At 43.1% G+C, this 20,965-nt stretch overlaps 1 protein-coding gene across 1 annotated transcript in view; it reads right to left on the bottom strand.

Moving 5' to 3' along the window:
• Dbt (dihydrolipoamide branched chain transacylase E2) overlaps positions 1 to 20,965 on the bottom strand; it is a 39,113-nt gene that overhangs the window by 11,714 nt on the left and 6,434 nt on the right. The window contains exons 2-5 of the mRNA XM_042279793.2: positions 18,152 to 18,275; positions 15,509 to 15,584; positions 9,441 to 9,622; positions 4,862 to 4,983 (exon numbers count right to left, since the gene is read on the bottom strand). Coding sequence (XP_042135727.1) covers positions 4,862 to 4,983; positions 9,441 to 9,622; positions 15,509 to 15,584; positions 18,152 to 18,275 — 504 coding nt within the window. The remainder of the gene's footprint in view (positions 1 to 4,861; positions 4,984 to 9,440; positions 9,623 to 15,508; positions 15,585 to 18,151; positions 18,276 to 20,965) is intronic.

Genomic DNA, 20,965 nt, shown 5'->3' with positions numbered 1-20,965 from the left:
ATCTCTAAATCTTTCCCATAATTCATTCTTTTTCTTTCTTTCTTTCTTTCTTTCTTTCTTTCTTTCTTTCTTTCTTTCTTTCTTTCTTTCTTTCTTTCTTTCTTTCTTTCTTCTCTCTCTCTCTCTCTCTCTCTCTCTCTCTCTCTCTCTCTCTCTCTCTTTCTTTCTTTCTCTCTCTCTCCTCTCTCTCCTCTCTCCCTCTCTCCCTCTCTCCCTCCCCCCCCCTCTCTCTCACTGTGTAGTCCTGGCTGGTCTGGAACTCACTATGTAGATCAGGATGGCCCTGAACTTCAAGAGACTCACCTGCCTCTGCCTGCTGAGTGATGGGATTAAAGGTGTGGGCCACCATGTTCTGCTCTCCCTAATTCTTTTCGTTTTTAATGAGTTTTTATTTCTTTATTTGTTATGTTGTCTTGCTTGTACATATATCTGTGTATTACTTGTGTGCCTGGTGCCCAAGGAGGCCAAAAGAGAACTCCAGATCGCCTAGGACCAGAGTTAGAGCTAGTTGTTGGCTGACACGTAGATTTTGTGAATTGAATCTGGGTCCTCTAGAAGAGCAGCTGGAGATTTTAACCACTGAGCCATCTCTCTAGACCTTCTCTCATAATTCTTACTTCTTATAAATTAAACCCTCTATTTTGTATAATTACTATATATTGATTTTTTTAAAAAATATAAATGTGCTAGATGGGTGCCTAGCCCAATCATCATCAGATAGGTATGGTGATATGTTGTGTACCCTAATAAAATTTGCCTGAGAAGATCAGAGAACAGAACAAGCCACTAGATTAAACATAGAGGCCAGACAGTGGTGGCACTCACCTTTAATCCTAGCACTCAGGAGGCAAAGATCTATCTGGATCTCTATTAGTTCAAAGCCACCCTGGACTACATGAGATTGACTCAGTCTAGGAGAGAAATCAGAGCCAGGCAGTGGTGGCGCACACCTTTAATCCCAGTACTGAGAAACACACTCCTTTAATCCCAGGAGGTGATGGCTGGGCAGAGAAAGGTATATAAGGCGTGAGGAGACAGGAACTGAAGGCTTTTCGGCAGAAGCGTTCCTTTCAGCTGGAACCTTTTTAGCTGAGGAAGCTCATTCGGCTAGAGGCCTATCAGCCGAGGCCTTCTTAGACCAAGGAGTTGGCGAGGTGAGACGTGGCAGTGGCTTGTTCCTTTGTCTCTCTGATCTTCAGACAAACTGTATTAGGGTACACAAGTACCACCACAGGGAGGCTTTCTCAGGCAGCTGATGGGTGCACATGTAGAGACCTACTGCTAAATATTAGGTGTGGAAAGAGTCCAAATTGGAGATCTCCACTGGGCCCCTCCCCTTGGAGCTCAGGGAACCCCGAGGAAGAAAGAGGGAAGAACTGTAGGAGCCAGAAGGGTCGAGGACACCAGGAGAACATGGCCCATAGAATCAACTAAGCAGGGCTCATAGCGGCTCACACAGACTGACATGGCAAGCCCGGAGCCTGTATAGGCTGTGCTAGGTCCTCTGCATATGACATGGTTGTATGGGTTGGTGTTCTTGTGGGACTCCTAACAGTGGGAGCGAAGCTGTCTCTGACTCTGTCGCCTGCTCTTAGGACCCTTTTCCGCCTACTGGGTTGCCTCACCCAACCTCGATGTGAGGGTCTGTGCCTAGTCTTATTGGATCTTGTTAAGATCTGTGTGGTCGACATCACAGGGAGGCTGCTCTTCTCTGGAGGGAAACAGAGGAGTGGATCTGGGAAGAGTGGAGGGAGGGGAAACTGGGGTTGGGATAAGTTGTAGGAGAGCAGAATTAAAAAAAAAAAACCCCAAAACAGCAACATCAACAACAACAACAAAATATGAAAGTGAAAGAAAAGATACAGAGAAGCCAGGCCTGGAAATACAGGACTATAATCTTAGCATTTAGGAGCAGAGGCTGGAGGATTGTGAATTTAAAGCCAGGTTGGGCTACAATAGCAAGTTCCAGATGAGACTAGGATACATAGCATCTACTTAAAAGTTCCCACTAAAAGGGGGTAGGGGTGTAGATCAGTTGTGGAGTGTTTGCCCATGAGCACACAAGGCAGAACAGAGTTTGTCCTTGAATAGTTCCTCACAGGCAAAATCTTCTGGATCTATAGTAACATTTCCACAATTCAATTACACATCTGCATGATACAAACTTGGTTGCCGCCCTCACCCCCCCCCCCCCATGGTAACAACTACTTTTCTCAGAAATTCTCTGCAGTGCTGGCCAGCGTGGGAAGAACTCAGGCTGTGTCAACAGAACTCTCCTCCGACTCCCAGTTCTCTTGTTTACTTTGGGTTTGGAAACGTTAACACCCCGATCTGTCCTTTCTCACCCTGAGGCTGTTGTAGGAATCAGAGATGACGTATGGAGTGCCTGGCACACACGTGCTTAAATGACTGTGATGACCATTGGTTCTGAGATGACAACCTCTCTGTTAACCTCTGGCTTCAGTGCCCTGTCAGCTCTGTAAGCGCACTGGCCCTTTTTCTGCTCTAAGTCTCACAGTAGTTCCCGATCTGGAAGTTGACTGAGACATGGAAGCACTTATTAGTGCCAGGGAGCCATGCTGCCTGGCATTTTACCTGCCACAGCCACAGAGTAGGCTACGGTTTGGATCTGGAATGACCCCAAGGGCTGTGTTCAAGGCTTGTGCTCAGTAGGGTACGGTGGTGAATGCCTGTAATTCCGGTGCTCTGAAGACTGAGGTAGGAGAATAGAGATTATGAAGATAGCCTGGGCTATATAGTGATTTTGAGGCCAGCCTGCACCATGTAATAAGATCCTATCTTTAAAAAAATTATGTGTACATACATAAAAAATAAATAAAATAAAGGCTGGTTCTAATTTGCTGGTTTTAGGATGTGGTGGAAACTTTGAGTTGGGGTCTACTGGGAGACTCCCCAGTTACTACAGGTGTGTCATCAGAGGGGATTTTGGGGTGACCTTTTTAATTCCCAGCTAGGAGGAGAGTAAGCTTCCTCCCCCTGCCCTCCTACCATGATGCACTGCACTCCCACACACCTAAAACACGGAGGCCAATTGGTCATGAACTGAAAACTGTGAAACTGGGGCCAAATTAAACATCTCCTTTATTAGATGGTTCATTTCCGGCATTTTGCTGCAGTTATGGCAAAATGACAAACACAGGGACGGACAAAGACAGCACAAGCCTGCTTGTCTCAGCAGAGTGTAGCTTGGCAGATTTTTATTACCACATCCACGACTGTTCATTTTTAGTCTCTTCCCGTTGCTAGCCTTTCGTTCCCTTTACAGATTTTTGTTCTTTAAGAAATCAGTCGCAGGCATGTGGATTCTTTTTTTTTTTTTTTTTTTTTTTTTGGTTTTTCGAGACAGGGTTTCTCTGTGTAGCTTTGCGCCTTTCCTGGAACTCACTTGGTAGCCCAGGCTGGCCTTGAACTCACAGAGATCCACCTGGCTCTGCCTCCCGAGTGCTGGGACTAAAGGCGTGCGCCACCACCGCCCGGCATGGATTCTTAAACTGTGCTGCTAATTCACCTGTATGTGTTTGCCTGTTTGATGTGCTCCTGTGTGTGCTCATGTGAGTGTGGGCACACACACACACACCTGAGCCTGTGCATGTCAAGGCCACAGGTCAACCTCTGGTATGATTTCTCAAGAGCTGTCTGCTCTCTCACTAAACCTGAAGCTTGCCAATTTGGAGCAGACGGGCAGCCAGTGAGGCCCAGCGATCCTCTACCTCCGTCCTGAACGCTGGGATTGCATGTGTGCACCACCACACCAGGCTTATGGGGGGCATCACCTCACATATTTGGATCTGTGTAGTGAGCACTTCACTGCCTGAGCCGCCTTATCTCCCCAGCCCCAAGACACTGGTATTCAGAAAGACTGGAGAAATGTTAGCTGTTGTAGAATAGTTTTTAAGGTGTGTTACATTTGTTTGTGCTGTGGGACATTTGTTTAATGATGCAAAGATGCGTTGCATTCTTTTATGTTACATTTGTTTAACTCTGTGAGGCTGTGTTACTTTGCCTGTCTAAAACACCTGATGGTCTAATAAAGAGCTGAACAGCCAATAGATGGGCAGGAGAAAGGATAGGCAGGGCTGACAGGCAGAGAGAATATATAGAAGTCTAGGAGAAGAAAAGAAGAAGGAGCAAAAGGAGGAGGATGCGAGGGGCCAGCCACCCAGTCACCCAGCCACCCAGCCCACAGAGTAAGAGTGAAAGTAAGATTTACAGAAGTAAGAAAAGGAAAAACTGAGGCAAAGGTAGAGGGGATAATTTAAGTTAAGAAAAGCTGACAAGAAACAAGCCAAGCCAAGGCCAGGCATCTATAATTAAGAATAAGCCTCCATGTGTGATTTACTTGGGAGTTTGGTGGTGGGCCCCCCAAAAGGGCAAAAACAACCAACAACAGTTAGCTGTTACTGCTACTGGGCTCTGTGAAAGAATAAAATACCCCATTATTCAATTAATATTAAGTACTAAGTTCATGTTGTCCTGTCATTTCTTCCCAGTTATTTTTTTAAGATTTATTTTTATTGGTGTGTGTGTTTGTGTGAACTTATGTCACATATGTTGGAAGTGTTCCTAGGTGTCAGAAGAGGTATCAGACGCTCTAGAGTGGGAGCCGCAGGTGGTGACTGAGCCGTCCACATGGGTGCTGGGAACAGAACCTGCGTCCTCTGGAAGAACAGCAAATACCTGTCCCATCATCCCAGGTGCTTTTGTGCCATGACCACATTACTATAGCAACCATGTTCATTATTCAGATTGAACCGCTTTACAGAGAGCTGCCTTTTTTCCCCTAGAGATACAAATGTATACTCTCTATGTAGTCTCAAACTTCAATTCTAAGACGACTTACGTTGTTTTCCATTGCCAGACGACGAACGGCAGGTGTCGCTAGTGTTTTCTGGCCTTTTATCTCTTGGTGAGTGTGTTCTTCATGGGACACAGCGGGAGTTTCAACAACATCTTCTTCTGAATCTGGAAGCAAGATTAGACAACTTCAGTCAAAAGCATCTCTTTAAAAAGCTCAGTGCTGGGGCTGGCCAGACGGCTGAGTCAGTAAAGTGCTTGAGTGCACAAGGATCTGAGTCTGGATCCTCAGCACCCACGTAAATGTAACCCTAGCACTGTGGGGGAAGAGGGGTGGAGGCAAACATTCCTGGAGCTCATTCCCCAGGAAGCAGGAATGAATCGATGAGCTCCAGGTTCAGTGAGAGATACAGTCCCTCAAAATAAGGTGGGAAGTGACTGAGGAAGACATTGGTATCAAGCTTTGGTCCCCACATATACGCTCACATACACACATGAACAAGTATGTACAACACACACACACACACACACACACACACACACACACACACACACACACACACACACACTCAGTGATCTATGACTAAAACTGTGGACTACTTCAGATGGGAAAACAGGGCTAGGGGGATATTGTTTGGTGGTAGAATGTTTGCCTGGCATGCATAAGCCCCGAGTTCAATTCCCAGCACAAAAGTTAGGGGAAAGGTCATCCAAAATCTCAGTGCTGGGGTGAAGTTTGGGAGAGAGACTATTAATACCCGGTACTGTGTTTTATTTTTGATACAGGGTTTTATGTAGCCCAGGCTGGCCTCTGAACTCACTAAGTAGCCAAGAATGACCTTGAACTCCTGGTCCTTCAGCTTCTACGTCTCAAATGCTAGATTAGGAGCTGGAGAGAGGCTTGTAGCTGAGAGCAGGAATTCAGTTCCTAGCAGTCATGTCAGGTGGCTCACAGCTGCCTGTAACTCCACTTCTAGGGGATCTGATATCTCTGGCCTCTGTGGCTGAATGTGCATGCATAGGTAATAGATATAAATATAATAATAATATAAAACACAAGTAATATAATTCAAGCTTCTAAAAGACTGTACCAGGAAGAAAATTAAAATTATAAAAAAGCAAAAGTGTGAAAGGAAAAGATGCACACACAAACTAAAATCAGTAGGCTAGGCAACACAAGTGTCCAGACGACTTCCTGAGTTCACTAGCATAGATCCCAATTTCATCAGTTTTGTTGGGGATATAACTGAGATATTTTGTTGCTGGGATATAACTGTGACAATACACTGCCTATGTAAAATAGAGAATTTGATAAGATTTAAATACATATATACCCATGAATCATTACCATGATCAATATAATGAACACATTTTCACCCTCGAAAGTATCCACAGCAGGACATGATGGCATATGTCTTTAATCCTAGCACTCAGGAGGAAGTGGCAAGCCAGCCTGGTCTACACTGTGAGTTCCAGGCCAGTCAAAGCCATACAGTGAGACTTGATATCTTAAAAAAAAAAAAAGTCCAGGCGCCAGCGAGATGGCTCAGCAGGTAAAGGTACCTGTTCATAGGCCTGACGACCTGAATTTGATCCCCAGGATCCACATGATGGAAGGAGAAAACCACTTTCCAAAAGCTGTCCTCAGACCCCTGCATGTGCATGGTGGTGTGCACATGCACACACATAATAAACAAAATATAAAAATATAAAAAATTCAGTGCTCTTTAACTCCTTGGTAGTATTCCCCAGCCCTTCTCATTTCTCTCTACCCCAACACAGGCTGTTATTGATCATCACACATCTCCTAATTTGTCTCTGTTACTATTCAATGAATTGCCCAAATATCTTTGTTAGGTCTGTTTCTTTATTTCGCTTTCTCTCCTTCCCTCCCTCCCTCCTTCCCTCCCTCCCTCCCTCCCTCCCTCCTTCCTTCCCTCCCTCTCTTCTTTTCTTTTTTTAAAATTAGAATTCCTCAAGGGAAAGGTAAACAAAATGGACCTAAGATGTTGTCTAAGTCAGTGTTCTACTGCTGTGATGAGACGCCATGACCAAGGCAACTCATAACAAAGCATGTAATTGGGGGCCTGCTTCCGGTCTCAGAGAGGTCAGTCCATCATCCTGACAGTACACATGGAGCTAGAGCAGCAGCTGAGAGCTATGTCCTGATCTGCAAGCAGATGGAGAGACTGGGCCCGGCATGGGCTTTTGAAACCTCAAAGCCCACCCCCCCAATGACACACTTCCTCCAACAAGGCCTCGCTTCCTAATCCATCAAAAAGGTTTACCCCCTGGTGAATAAGCATCCAAATAGATGAGCCTATGGGGGACATTCTTATTCAAAGTACCACAAATGTTGGTTCTGGGAAAAAGTGATTATAGTTTTAGATATTATTATTATATAAATAATAAAGTTGAAGAACTACCAGTCACTATTGTTCAAATACTCCTTCCTGACTTCTGAAGTAAAGACTACTCATTCATGTCTTATTCAACATTTCCCAGATAACAAATGCTGATTATGAATCCCATTATAGACTTACATTAAAACAGTTTTTAACGCTTACTGTTTTGATTGTTTGCTTGTTTGTTTTGAGGCAGGTTCTCATGTAGCCTTGGCTGGCCTGGCACTCCCAGAGACCTGTCTTTACTTCCTGAGTGCTAAGAATAAAGGTGAGCACCCCCACGCCAGCCCTAGTTTTTACTGTGTGTGAGCCTGCTTGCACTCCTGCTCATGGATGCAGACACAGAGGCCGGAGGTCAATGTCAGATGTCTTTCTCAATCATTTGCCCACCGCAGTTTTTGAGAAGGGGCCTCTTGCTAAACCGGGGCCTTCCCTTTTCAGGTAAACTGGCTGGCCAGGGGGCTCCCAGGATCCGCCTCTCTGTGCTCGCCAGCGCTGGGGTTACAGGCGCACTCTGCCATGCCCAGCTTTTTCGTGGGTGCCCGGGATCCAAGCTCGGGTCCTCAGGACGCGCTTGTGCGAGAAGCACTTTGTCCACTTAGCCACCTTCCCACTCACTGCCACAGATCCTCCTGCACTCCTGGCTGATGCTGAAGCTCTTTCTCAAGATGAGGAGCTCAGTCAACCTCTGAGACAGAAAGTTGGCTCTCTGCCACTGATGGCACTACCCAATGTTCCTGTGTCCCCTGTATGGTGCTCAAAATGCATTCCCTTTTGTGACATGTAAGCGCCACGACTGCTAATTCTACCCAATCTCTTTATTTTCATTGATTTCTTTATTTTCTCTTCTACTGCTGACGTAGTTTGGCTCTGACGGCCACCATTGGTGAGAATGCACGTGCATGGTATAGAAAATATAGAAACAAATGTGTCAGCGCTGCTATGGTCTGAGTGTCCCCCGGAGTCCCGTGACTAGAGACTTGATCCTGGGGGTGGGTCACTGAGAAGTCCTGTGGAATTTTTAAGAACTGGGACCGAGTGAGTTGTCCTTAGGACGTCACAAGTGTGCTCTCTCTCCTGCAACCCTGAAGTTCTCCTCTGCTCTTGGTTCTCAGAGGTGACTCTTGCCCCTACACAGAATCCTGCCCACGATGTGTCACCACTGGCCATCTGTGGTGATAGATGGTGTACCCTAATAAAATCTGCCTGAAGATCAGAGAACAGAAAAGCCACTAGATTAGACATAGAGGCCAGGCAGTGGTGGCACACACAGGCAGAGATCCATCTGGATCTCTGAGTTCAAAGCCACCCTGGACTACATGAGATTGACTCAGTCTAGGAGAGAAACCAAGCTAGGCAGTGATGGCACACACCTTTAATCCCAGTACTGGGAAGCACACACGCCTTTAATCCCAGCACTTGAGATCTCATGCCTTTGCTTGGGAAATCACACGCCTTTAATACCAGAACTAAGAAGGAAGTGATGGCTGGGTGGAGAAAGGTACATGAGGCATGAAGAGACAGGAACTAGAGCCTTTTTCAGGCTGAGGAGTCCTAGAGGTGAGACATGGCAGTGGCTTGTTCCTTTGTCCCTCTGGTCTTTCAGCATTTATCCCAACATCTGGCTCTGAGTTTTTTGTTTGTTTTTTTTTTTTATTAACAGACCATTTAGCAATTTGTGTTACAACCATCTACACAGAGGCCAAGCCAGTGAAGATTCCAGATCCGAGACACCAAACCAGCAATCCTCCCATGTTAGGTTCAACTTTCACAGACTCCAATTTGTGCTCTTACTAACCAGTGTTCTGGATCTCAAGCTTTAGTCCCTGAGAGAGCTTCTTGCTTCGTTGAACATAAAGTTTCCAGAAGGCAGACATTCAGACAAATGAAATCTTACTGCATAGGTTTTTGCTGTGGTATCTGATGGAAAGAAAATCAGGTACCACAGAAAAATCTTCGCAGTTTTCCTAATTTTCTGTTCTAAATCTCCAATTTAGGTTCTGTAAATTAGAATATCCTGTTTTTGAGACAGAGTTTCTCTGTAGCCCAGGATAGCTTCAAACTCACTATGTAGCCCAAGCTGGCTTCACACTCACAATCCTCCTGCTTCCTCCACACGAGCTCTGGGATTATAGCGTGTACCTCATGCCTGGAAGGACTACTTGACTGGGATTCCACAACAAAAGGACGGCAGTAATGAATGCAGCAGGACACATTTACCCTTTAAGGCTTCGGTTTCGATGTCTATCAGTGGCTTCCCCACATAAGCGATATCATCTAGATTGTAATAGAGCTTCTTAATGACGCCATCGTAGCGGCTGGTGATGGTGACAGAGGCCTTGTCACTTTGAACTTCACAGATGCTGTCAAATTGAGAGACAGTATCGCCTTCTTTTACATACCTGGAAGAAAGAGACAAGGCCACTTTTACATGAATAGTCATGGTCACAAGTCATCCTTGCATGTGCATGTGAATACCGCAATGTTACACGAAAAGACATCCAGCCCACCATTGATGCCGGGGGAGGGGGGGGCACAAAGAAAGGTTTTAGAAAAGATGGAGATGACTTTCAGAGTTCCTTTAACAAACCCATCACAAATGCTGAAGTTAAAAACCAAAATTGAGCCCTGTACTTGCAGGTTTATTTCAGGTCTTCTGCTTGATCTACTTTTTTGAGAAAATAAGTTCTTAAAATGCTACATTCAAGTGGTATTTCCTCATGTTGTATAATATTACATAATGAGGATCCCTTTAGAACATACAAAATTTGAAATTTCTTTCTGTCCAAACAGTGATACTCAAAATCTTGGATTCTGGATGCTCAAATGATAAAGCCTAAGCAAGTATTCTATACTCTGCAAATAAAAAATCTGAACTAATTTTGGTAGCAAACATTTCAGATAAAATATATTTAACCTGTATTAGCTTTTTATCAGACTTAAAGAATGAACAGTTTTTAGAAATAAAAAACAATAATGAAAATGACGACGACGATGATGTCTTCAATATGCATCCTTTGTGATTTTAACTTGCCTAATGTCATTCTCTTTTGCCTAGTACAGCTGTAGCCTTAAGAAATAAAGAACTAAAATAATGTCCCTAACAATTAGGAAAATTGAACCCAAAACTTTGAGAATTCATCTCACTCAAGTCAGGATGGCAAAAATCAATGAAACAATTGACAACAAATGCTGGAGCAAGTGTGGGGGAAGGGGGTCCTCTTCACTGTTGGTGGGACTGAAAACTGGTTCAGCCACTTTGGAAATCCCAAATCTGTGGAGAATTTTCAAAAAGCTAAAAGTCAATCCCGTACGACCCAGACACACTCCTCCCTGTCCATGCGTGAAGGAGTCAGGTCCTGTGTCCCAGGTACTTGCTCAGCATGCTCATCGCTGACTGCTGCTGTAGTCACAATAGCCAGGGAATGGAACTAAACGTCCTTTCTCTGATGAAAGGCGAGTGAAAACGTGGTACATATACACTGTGGAATACTATTCAGCCGTGAAGAAAATGAGATCATGGACTTTGCAGGTAAACAGATGGAACTAGAAAATATTGACTAAGGTAGACCAGACACAGAAAGACAAACATCCTATGTTCTCTTTAATCAGAAGCTCCAATTCCCAAATCTTCAGAATGAGTACATATTGTGGAGGGACCATGCTGGGGTGGGAGAGCTGGGGAGCAAAAAAATCAGGGAGAGAGGGGACTAGCAGAGCACAAGTGATCTCATAAGGAAAAGTTGGGGAGGCGGGAGGGAGGCAAATACAAAAGAAAGAGAGAGAAAGGCAAAATAAAAATAAGGGTGTGTGAAAGGCCACAAGGGCCGCGTGGTGGTGACACACACCTTTAATCCCAGCACTCGGGAGGCAGAGCCAGGTGGATCTCTGTGAGTTGGAGGCCAGCTTGGTCTACAGGCACCAAAACTACACAGAGAAACCCTGTCTCGAAAACAAAACAAAACAAACAAAAAAAATAAATAAAAAGGAGGCGGGGAGAGAGAGAAAAAAGGCCACAAGGAACGTACTATTAACTACCTACCTACAAACCAACCAACCAACCTATAATACACACAAGTCTGTGTATAAATAGTTTAAATGACATTTTCCCATTCTGGCTGACAATACTCCCTCCAAGAGCCAAAGACCATCTAACAAAAGCCCAACACCAGCATGAGAAGCCTTCTTTTAAGTTGCTGGTCACAGTTGTCCAAAAGATTATTATAGATTATTGCTAACAACCACATCTTTATAGGGAAGGCTCCTGAGATTAACAGATGCTTTCTAATCAGAAAACAAGAATTCTAGAAGGTGGAGAGATAAGTCAATGAGTGAGTGAAAAGGAAAGACCGTCCTTAACAATGCTTCATTAGGGGGCTGGAGATTCAGCTCAGTAGTTAAGAGTACATATGGGTCCAGGTTTGGTTCCCAGCACCCACATGGTAGCTGACAACAGGTAATTACAATTCCAGGGGATTGGACGCCATCTCCTGATATCTGTAGGTAGCAGGAATGTGGTGCACACACATACATGCAGGCAAAACAGCCACAGACACTAAATTAAATAAATAAATAAATATAGAAGGGTTTTTTTTTAATGTTATATTTATCTTGAGCTGGTGTAGCAATCTCAGCACTCAAGAGGCATAGGCATGTAGATTTCTGTGGGTTCCAGTCCAGTTAGGGCTAGATAGGGAGGCCCTGTCTAAAAAACAATAAAATATCTAGAAAAATATCTAAATAAAAATCTAGTTTTAGAAAATTAAGGAGGAGTTGGAGAGATGGCTCAGTGGTTAATGAGGACCCAAGTTTGGTTCCTAGCACCTATATCAGGTTGTTTCATAACCACCCATAACTCCTATGGTGATATTTTTTTGTGCAGAAATGCCATTTTATTTGTATGTTAATAAATAAAGTTGCCTGGGGGTCAGAACTAATAGCAAGCCATTTAGGAGAAGTCTGGCAGTGGTAGCACATGCCCTTAATCTGATCACATGACAGGCGGATCTCTGTGTGTTCAAGGACACAGTCAGCATGGAGACATATGCCTTTAATCTCAATACCAACCATAGAGACCTGGAGGTCTGTATAGACAGGCAGTGATGAGGAGGTTGTGTGGATGGGTTTACAACCAATGAGAAGGCAGAACAGAAAGTCAATAAAAATACAGACACACAGGAAGTAGATCTCTTTCTGAGGGGAAGGACGGCAGCGATGATTAAGAAGGTGGTTTTGGTCTTAGGTCTTGGCTGCTGCTCTGACCTCTGGGCTTTTAACTCTGCATTTGGCTCTGTGTTTCTTATTTAATAAGACCATTCAGAATTACATCTACAAACTCCAGCTCCAGGGATCTCTGAGGCTTCTCACCGTGAGGGCACCTGTACTCTTGTGCATACACACGCACATTTAAAAATAACAGAAATAAATCTTTTGTAAAATTAGTATCTTCCAGAACTAAAACTGATAAAACTAGTGACTGACTAACAAATTCACCCTTCAAGAAATGTTAAGAATCCTCCTGGCTGAAATGAGAAATGTGGAACAGTAACTCAAATTCACACGAATAAATAAACAACAATAAAGGTAATGCTAGGCAGGTTAAAAGGGAATTCACACAGTGCACTAGAAATAGCTAACTGACACAAACAAAGGTAGCAATGACAAGAAACACATAAACATAAACACATGAAACATCACCAAAATAGCAGACAAAAATCTTACCTTAACAGTAACTACACAAAATACAAAAGGTTTAAACATGACAATAAAAAAGCAAGCATTAGCAGAATGGATTTGTTTAAGTGATTCAACTGTATGGATCTCTCTTTCTCTCTCTCTCTAGGGTCCTACTATGTAACTAAGGCTGGCCTTAAACTCAGAGTCATCCTCCTGCCTCAGCCTCCTAAATGCTGGGATTTTTAGTGTAGGGCACACTATTCTACAGATAAAATTCTATTTTAAGCATTTTCCAAGTATAACATAATGCATATATTTTTTTCTTGAGTCATTTATATATATATATATATATATTAAATTAGAGAACAAACACTAGTCAAGAAAGCGCTTAATAATTGTTCAAGAACTCATGGGAAACTCATGTGACATGTTTGTCATTTAAGAAGTTTTGAGAGCGAGGCATGGTAGGCACACTGGTGATCCCATCACTCAAGAGACAGAGGCAGGAGCATCACAAGTTCAAGGCCAGCCTAGGCTACGTATCGAGATACTCCTATCTTAAAAATAAAAAAACTTTTAAATTTGGAATGAGGGGGACAGATCCTCTCTGTGTAGTGCAGGCTTACCTCAAACTTGAGATCCTCCAGCCTCACCCTCCAAAGTAGCTGAGAAAACCAGGCCTGGCCTTAAGATTCTCATTAGGAAAAAAATAATTCCTCTTCTAAGAGCCTTAACCCTTTCACTATGCACGTGGATCTACAAAATTAATAAGATAGAAATTAATAAGTTAAAATTATTTTAGTCTGAAGAAAACTTGGTCTTGAGGTAAGGTATCAATAAATCAAATGTACACAGTCCTTTGGAGAGGTAAGACATTTCATACATATTACATTTTAATACTGTTAACGGCCACCGTGAGTTGGAAGAGCCATGCCTGTTCCCTGATTCCACACCACAGGACAGAGGGGCTCTCAGCAGCAGAGAACAGGTGCTTCGCCACTTTCAAAGCCAGGCTCTCCTGAGTCCATGGCTCAGTCACAATCACAGAGTGCCAGAAGAGACAACTGTTACTAACATCTTCTGCTTACAAAGCAAAGAATGCTCAGTGGAGGAAACGACCTTCACTGGCCTCCGTCCAGTTCTTTAAAGAATATCTGAGCCAAGCACAGTGGAACATAACCAATATCCCAGCATCGAGGGCACAGGGGGCTGAGGCAGAGGACGGCCAGTGTGAGGCCAGCTTCAGCTACAGAGCAAAAACCCATCTTGAGGGGAAAAATAAAGAACTGTGGTGGGGGAGAATTTTCTTTAATCATCATAACTGCTACTTCTAAAAACCTCTGAAACTTAGTTCAGTGCTGGGCGGTGGTGGCACACGCCTTTAATCCCAGCACTCGGGAAGCAGAGGCAGGCAGATCTCTGTGAGTTCGAGGCCAGCCTGGACTACAGAGCGGAGATGCAGGAAAGGAGCAAAGCTACACAGAGAACCCTGTCTGAAAAACAAAAAAGAAAACAAAAACAAAAAACAAACAAACAAACAAAACTTAGTTCAGTGCCAAGAGGTATTTTTTTCCCCAAAAGATAGCAGACACAAAAGGACAGAGGATATCAAAGGCAGTAGAAGGTTTCTTCCTTTGTTCCAAGCATCTATGGATGTATGTATCTATTTATTTACATTATGTAATTTTAAAGTTTTTGTTATAATGGGGGGCATGTAAGTATGTAAGTATGAGGCATGTAAGTATGTATGAGGCAGAGGTGTAGGCTCCCCCTAGAGGTGAAGTTATAGGCAGCTATGAGCTGCCAAATGTAGATGCCAGGAATTGAACTCTGGACCTCTGGAAGAGCAGTTCACGCTCTTAACCACTGAGTCATCCCTCCAGTCCTAATTTTTTAAGTTTTCAGGAGGATTTTTTGATTTGTGCCTTTCAGGTAAAGTGTCTCGTAAGCCTCCAGGCAAGCTTACGTGGTTCCAGCTAACATGAACCACGCCTTCTTACTGAAAACCATTTTCAGTGTGGTAGAGCGTTAGACGACAAGATTGCTTTTAAGATATTAGGAAGGAAATGGGGAGTTCGTTCATACATTAGATTCTTCCATAATCTTGGTGGGCTGGGTGTAACTCAGAGGTGCTGTGCCTGGTTTGCAGGCTGGCCACACTGGATCTGACTATTGCTCTGGTCTGGTTTTCTATCAACCATCTCTTAGAAAGCAATCTCTTTTTTAGCTGAAGCAAAGAATAGAGAGTTAAAGGATTTTTTTAAAAGAGAAACAGACAGGAGCGATGGCTTGGTCATCAAGGGCTCTGGGTTCAATTCCTGACATCCACAAGGTGACTCCCAACCATCTGTGACTCCCACTCCAGAGGATTCCATAGCCTCTTCTGGCCTCTGAGGGCATCAGGCATGCACATGCTGCAGACGCACAAGCAGGCAAAACACTGATACACATAGAATAAAGTAACAGTCGTTAATAAATCACATCCAAGAAAGAGATTTGAGGAATAACTTCTGCTACCAGCATATCACAAAGAAGTGTCCCAATTTGAGTCTTACTCTTTGCGTATTCAATTAATTTTACATTGACTTAAAATTACGTTGGGACCAACTTACCATTCTTTAATAGTTACTTCTCGAATCCCTTCTCCAATGTCAGAGAGTTTGAATTGAACAACCTGTCCCTGTAGCACTTCAAAAATAAATGGGAAATGATCTCATTAAATATGTATTATCAATAGCTACTTTTATTCCTAAAATTAGAATCTGTTCTCAAGTAGAGCAGAAATTGTTCCATCCTACAGACAACCAAAGAAACAAAACCCCCAAAACTAAAAAAAAAAAACAAAAACCCAGCAATTTCTAAGTTTAATAACCATTAAAGCATTAAATAAGTTACTCCAAGACACAGATCCATTGCTACAGAACTCATGTTTTCAGCTTCCCAATGTCTCTCCTCAGAAGTTTCCAACAGTTTGAAACAATACTGATGTTAAAAAAAAAAAAAAAAAAAAAAAAAAAAAAAAAAAAAAGCCCTGCTTTCAACTAGATCTTTCCCTCTTAATAATCATCCTCCATACTTAGGACTATAACCAGGCCATTGCTTATCAAGAAGGCTTGGAAAAGTTTTTTTAACTCCTTCTTTTTAGGCTTTGTTTGTTTTTTCTTTTGAGACAGGGCCTCACTGTGCAGCCCTAGCTATCCTGGAACTTGCTCTGTAGACCAGGCTGATCTGAACTCACAGAGATCCACCTGCCTCTGGCCCCAAGTGCTGGGATTACAGGCATGCACTACCATGCCTAAACATTTCTAATATGTCCAAATTATGTTCTGCCAAATTATCCCTAAGACTTTTCTTTCCTCTCTCCATTAGGCAAAGTGAAAGAAACTAAAAAGACTCAGGTGAATGACCAGAGACAGTAGGTACTTAAACATACACCCTGTCTTGTTTAGTGTGCCCAATGTAAAGAAAGATCTCTGTTTCATCTTCTGATACATCCCTAGGGCAGTGCCTTGCACACAGGTGATCACACTTCCTGAATGAAGGCTCACGGCAGGGAGATTGAACTAAATGCTGTTGTTGCTCTCATCTTTTTCCAGATGATGAAACAGAGATGAGCAACTTTCTCATTGTCCACAGCTAACAGTGAATAAACAGGAAGCCAGGGGGTAGTGGTGCACATTTTAACCCCAGCACTCAGGAGGTAGAGGCAGCAGATCTCTGTGAGTGTGAGGCCAGTCCGGTCTACAGAATGAGTTCCAGGTTAGCCAGGGCTACACAGAGAGACCCTGTCTCCAAACAAACAAACAAACAAACAAACACACACACACAACACAGCAGCTCACATAACCTGCACCTGATAAACAGAGACCTACAGTTCATGAGAAGTGTCCAGAGGACAAAACAGGAAGTTGCTGTTCCTCCTGCAGTAGTCTCTGCTTCCTCTGGGAAGTAACATGTGATCAGGGATAGAAAGTGAAGTCTTGGCTTGAGCAGATGAGTGTAGTGGAAGGCGGCCTGCCTCCACGCATGAAGCCCTGGGTTTTATCTCCAGCACCATGAGCACATATATATACACAGACACACACATCATATATATATATATATATATATATATATATATATATATATATATATCACATACACACACACACACACATATATACACATACACCACATACACACGCACACACACTCACCACACAAACACACACATACACACTTTCCACCTATACAATTACCAAAATAAATTACTATACACATTGTATACGTGGTGCTAGGGATAAAAAATATGTAGTGTGAGTATGTTATATATATGTGTGTGTGTGTGTGTGTGTGTGTGTGTGTGTGTGTGTGTGTGTATAAATAGATACAAATCTTTTTGAAAACAGTGGGGAATGAAAGCTTACATTGTCTAACACTATTACTGATGGCATTTAAAAGCATGGAGAATCTGGCAGAATCTGCCTAGAATTTCCCTGCTTTCCATTGCCAGGGCCCCTGTATTTGCCAAATGCTTAAGTACATATTGAAATCTAAGGTTCTTTGTCAGGGTTCTCAACAGACCAGCAAAAAAAAAAAAAGCTCTTATGCCAGCTGGGCAGTGGTGGTGCATGCCTTTAATCCCAGCACTTGGGAGGCAGAGCCAGGCAGATGGATCTCTGTGAGTTCGAGGCCAGCCTGGTCTACGGAGTGAGATCCAGGACCGGCACCAAAAACTACACAGAGAAACCCTGTCTCGAGAAAAAAAAAAAAAAAGCTCTCTTATGCCTTTGCCAAATCTAATACTTGAGGCCTCAAGTTCTTTACAGAGGCTGGGTAGCTGGGAGAAAGGTAAGCAGATAAAAGCCAGGGAACTCTCTACTCAGGGCCAGTCAGGGTGATTACATCACGCCATCGTAACATTGGATTAAGTTTCACCTCACAAACAGAACGATAGTGTACAAGGATATAAAGATGCTCTGTTCAGTCAGCAATTTGCCTGAACTGAGAAGGTCACATCAGTGCTAAGGAATGCACCTAGAAAATCAGAGAATAAAGGAGAGACGACCGGGTAGAACCCAGCCCCAACTGTGGAAACAGGCCAGCATTAAGGGCAGCTATGAAGTGAGGGGAAAGAAAAGAGGAAATGGAGAGAGGTGGGGAGGGCCATGCTAGAAATACAGCATCAACCTCTTGACTTTGGGAAGTCTTCCATTACTAAGAAGGAGGCCACAGAGATAACGTTATTTGACGTGCTATTTGGGGAGTGTACTTACCAGCTGCTGTTCTCAGGGAGCGATGTGGTTGATTATGTTTGAGCAAAGGATAACTGAAGGAACACACACATTTTGGCTGCAAAACATGTACGTTATTACATGTTTGAAAATAACGAACACAAACCTATCAACGAGAAAACAAAACAAAAAAGGCATTTATAAATCCTCGGAGGCTGGGAGTAAAGCTCATCGGCAGTGTATGCCCCACATGCAGAAAGCTGTGGGTTCACCCCACACACCCCCAATAAGAGTACAAACTATTTTAACGGCTGTTTAAGCATACACTGAAATCCGTTCCGTTCTGTTTTAGGCTGATATTCGTGTCAATATTGAATTATCTAGGCAAATTCAGAATACTCAGCAGCAGGAACAATCAAACGGATGAAACTGATTATTTTCTAAATTGCTTCTGTCCCAGCAATCAAAGGAACTCAAACTCTACCACAGAGAAAACATGAGCATAAGTCATACTACACCTACTGAGGCACACAAGTTTGTATGTTTAAGACACTGTCCCCAATTCCTTACACTTCAGTGAGTGGATATGCTTCAGTCGCAAGAATCCCTGAATAATGCCATGAAGGAAATCTGGGGCTCAGTGGCAAGACACTCAACTGGTATTCCTAAGCCCCAAGTTCATCCTAGGACGGCAGAAACAAACCAACCAACCAACGACAAAAGCTCCTCAGCCATTGTTAGCATTTAAGACAATGAAAAACACTTACACATCTAAAAGTTTTGTTTTTCCTCTTGGTACTGGGGGCTGAACCCATGGCTTGTTGGCACACTTTATCTCTAAGGAGCCCAGATGGCTTTTTTTCTTTCTTTTTAAGAGATATTCCCTTTTATTTTATGTGTCTGAGCGTTTGCCTACAGGTATAATATGTGTACTATGTACATGCCTGTTGCCCAGAGAAGCCAAAAGAGGGTGTTGAATCCTCTGGAGTTACCAATAGTTGTGAGCTGCCATGTGGGAATCGGAACCCAGTCCTCTGGAAGAGCAGGACTATTCTCCAGCACACTCACTGGTTTTCTTATGCTAATTTATAGATAACTCTGTTAACTACTTTGTATAATGCCTTAGTATGATAGGCCTAAGTACATTCAACTTAATATATCAAAACCTAAATGTCCTTAACTTATAATTTATTCTTAAAGTTAATCTTTCAATGTTATTAATATCTGACAACAACTTCCCCTTTTAAAGTACAATAATTTCTAGCCTTTGTTTTTGAGAATACCATTATGTATTTAAAACTTACATTTATATAGAAGGAACTTTTGCTTAGAGAACATCACATTAGTTGTGTACATTAGTTATCTGCAGTGTGCCAACAGGTCTCCCTGTGCTGCCCACATTAGTCTTGAACATTGGGGCTCAAGTGATCTTCCTGCCTCAGCCTCCCAGACAGTTGGGACCATAGGCACAAGCCACCACACTTACAAGTCATATTTTAATATGTATTTATAAGTAAGGGTTTTATTCTTCTTCTAATAGTAAGCAATATAAAATCAAAAGTCTGACTATGGAATGTATTTAAGTTTATAATTTTAAAAATTATTTATTTTACTTTATGTGTACTAGTGTTTTGCCTGCATGTATGTCTGTGTGTCACATGTGTGCCTGGTACCTATAGAGGACAGATGAACATGTTGGATCCCCCTTACTGGAGTAAAGGATGGTTGTGAGCCACCACATGGGTGCTGGGAACCAAACTCAGTCCTCTTTGAGAGCAGTAAGTGTTCTTAACTGCTGAGCAATCTCTCCAGCCCCTCTATTTAAATTCTTAAGTGGTAGTTATTTCTGATTTCTGAAGGCACAGAAAAACTGAGGGTTCCTTTCTTAAATTACATATCCTGTCTTTACCTTAAAGAACTCATCCTAAATTACCTTTCCCCCATGTGTATGTGTGCACATGCATGTGTTTGCGTGTTCACATATGTATGTGAACATGCACACGGAGGCCTGAGGTTGACATTGACTCTCTTTCTTGATGACAGTCCACCTGCTATACTTTAGCAGGGTCTCTCACAGGACCCAGGGCTCACCATTGCAGTTAGTCTGGCTAGCCATCTTGCTTTGGGGATTCCCTGTCTGCCTCCCACATGCGGGGATTACAGGCAGCTTCCCATCTCCACCTGATAACTCACTTTTATAATGTGTGTGTGTGTGTGTGTGTGTGTGTGTGTGTGTGTGTGTGTGTGTCTATGGTGAATGTGTAACATGAGTGCACATGACTGGAGGTCAGAGAACAACTTTCAGGAGTCAGCACTTCTGTCCTTCCGCCATGTTTTGAGGCAGGGTCTCTCTTGCTGTTTCTGCCCTGCTGCATACTCCCAGCTAGCTGGCCAGCAAGCTCCTGCGCCATTCTCCCATCTCTGCCTCCCATTTATCCATGGGAGTCCTGGGATTACAGGTGTGCATGATCTCATCCAGCTTTTGACTCGGGTTCCGGTGATCCAACTCAGGCCCCCAGGCCTGTGTGGCAAGTGCCTCTCCCCACAGATCCATCTCCCCAGTCTCTAGTGCCTATATTTAATTCCTATGGAGAGTAATAGTTAGGAACTACAAAGCCTAACTAAAATCATTTAAGTTGACAGCTCAAAACTGAGCAGATAGTGACCAGACTCTCTTCTCCAAATGCCCAGTTTTGTTTGTCTTTCCTTTTTCCTTCAGTGTTCTCAACCCTGGCTCTTGGTCAACAAATAAGAAATAATCACCTCTGCTTCTTCAGATAAAAAAAAGTAGAGATGCCTAATGAAAATTATGAAGTATACGAATTTATCTTGATTTAAATAACTTCACACTTTAAA

This window comes from Peromyscus maniculatus, chromosome 6 (assembly GCF_049852395.1).
Source record: "Peromyscus maniculatus bairdii isolate BWxNUB_F1_BW_parent chromosome 6, HU_Pman_BW_mat_3.1, whole genome shotgun sequence".
Classification (NCBI taxonomy): domain Eukaryota; kingdom Metazoa; phylum Chordata; class Mammalia; order Rodentia; family Cricetidae; genus Peromyscus; species Peromyscus maniculatus.
The sequence above is the reverse complement of the archived record's forward strand: the minus strand, read 5'-3'. Positions and strand labels throughout refer to the sequence as shown.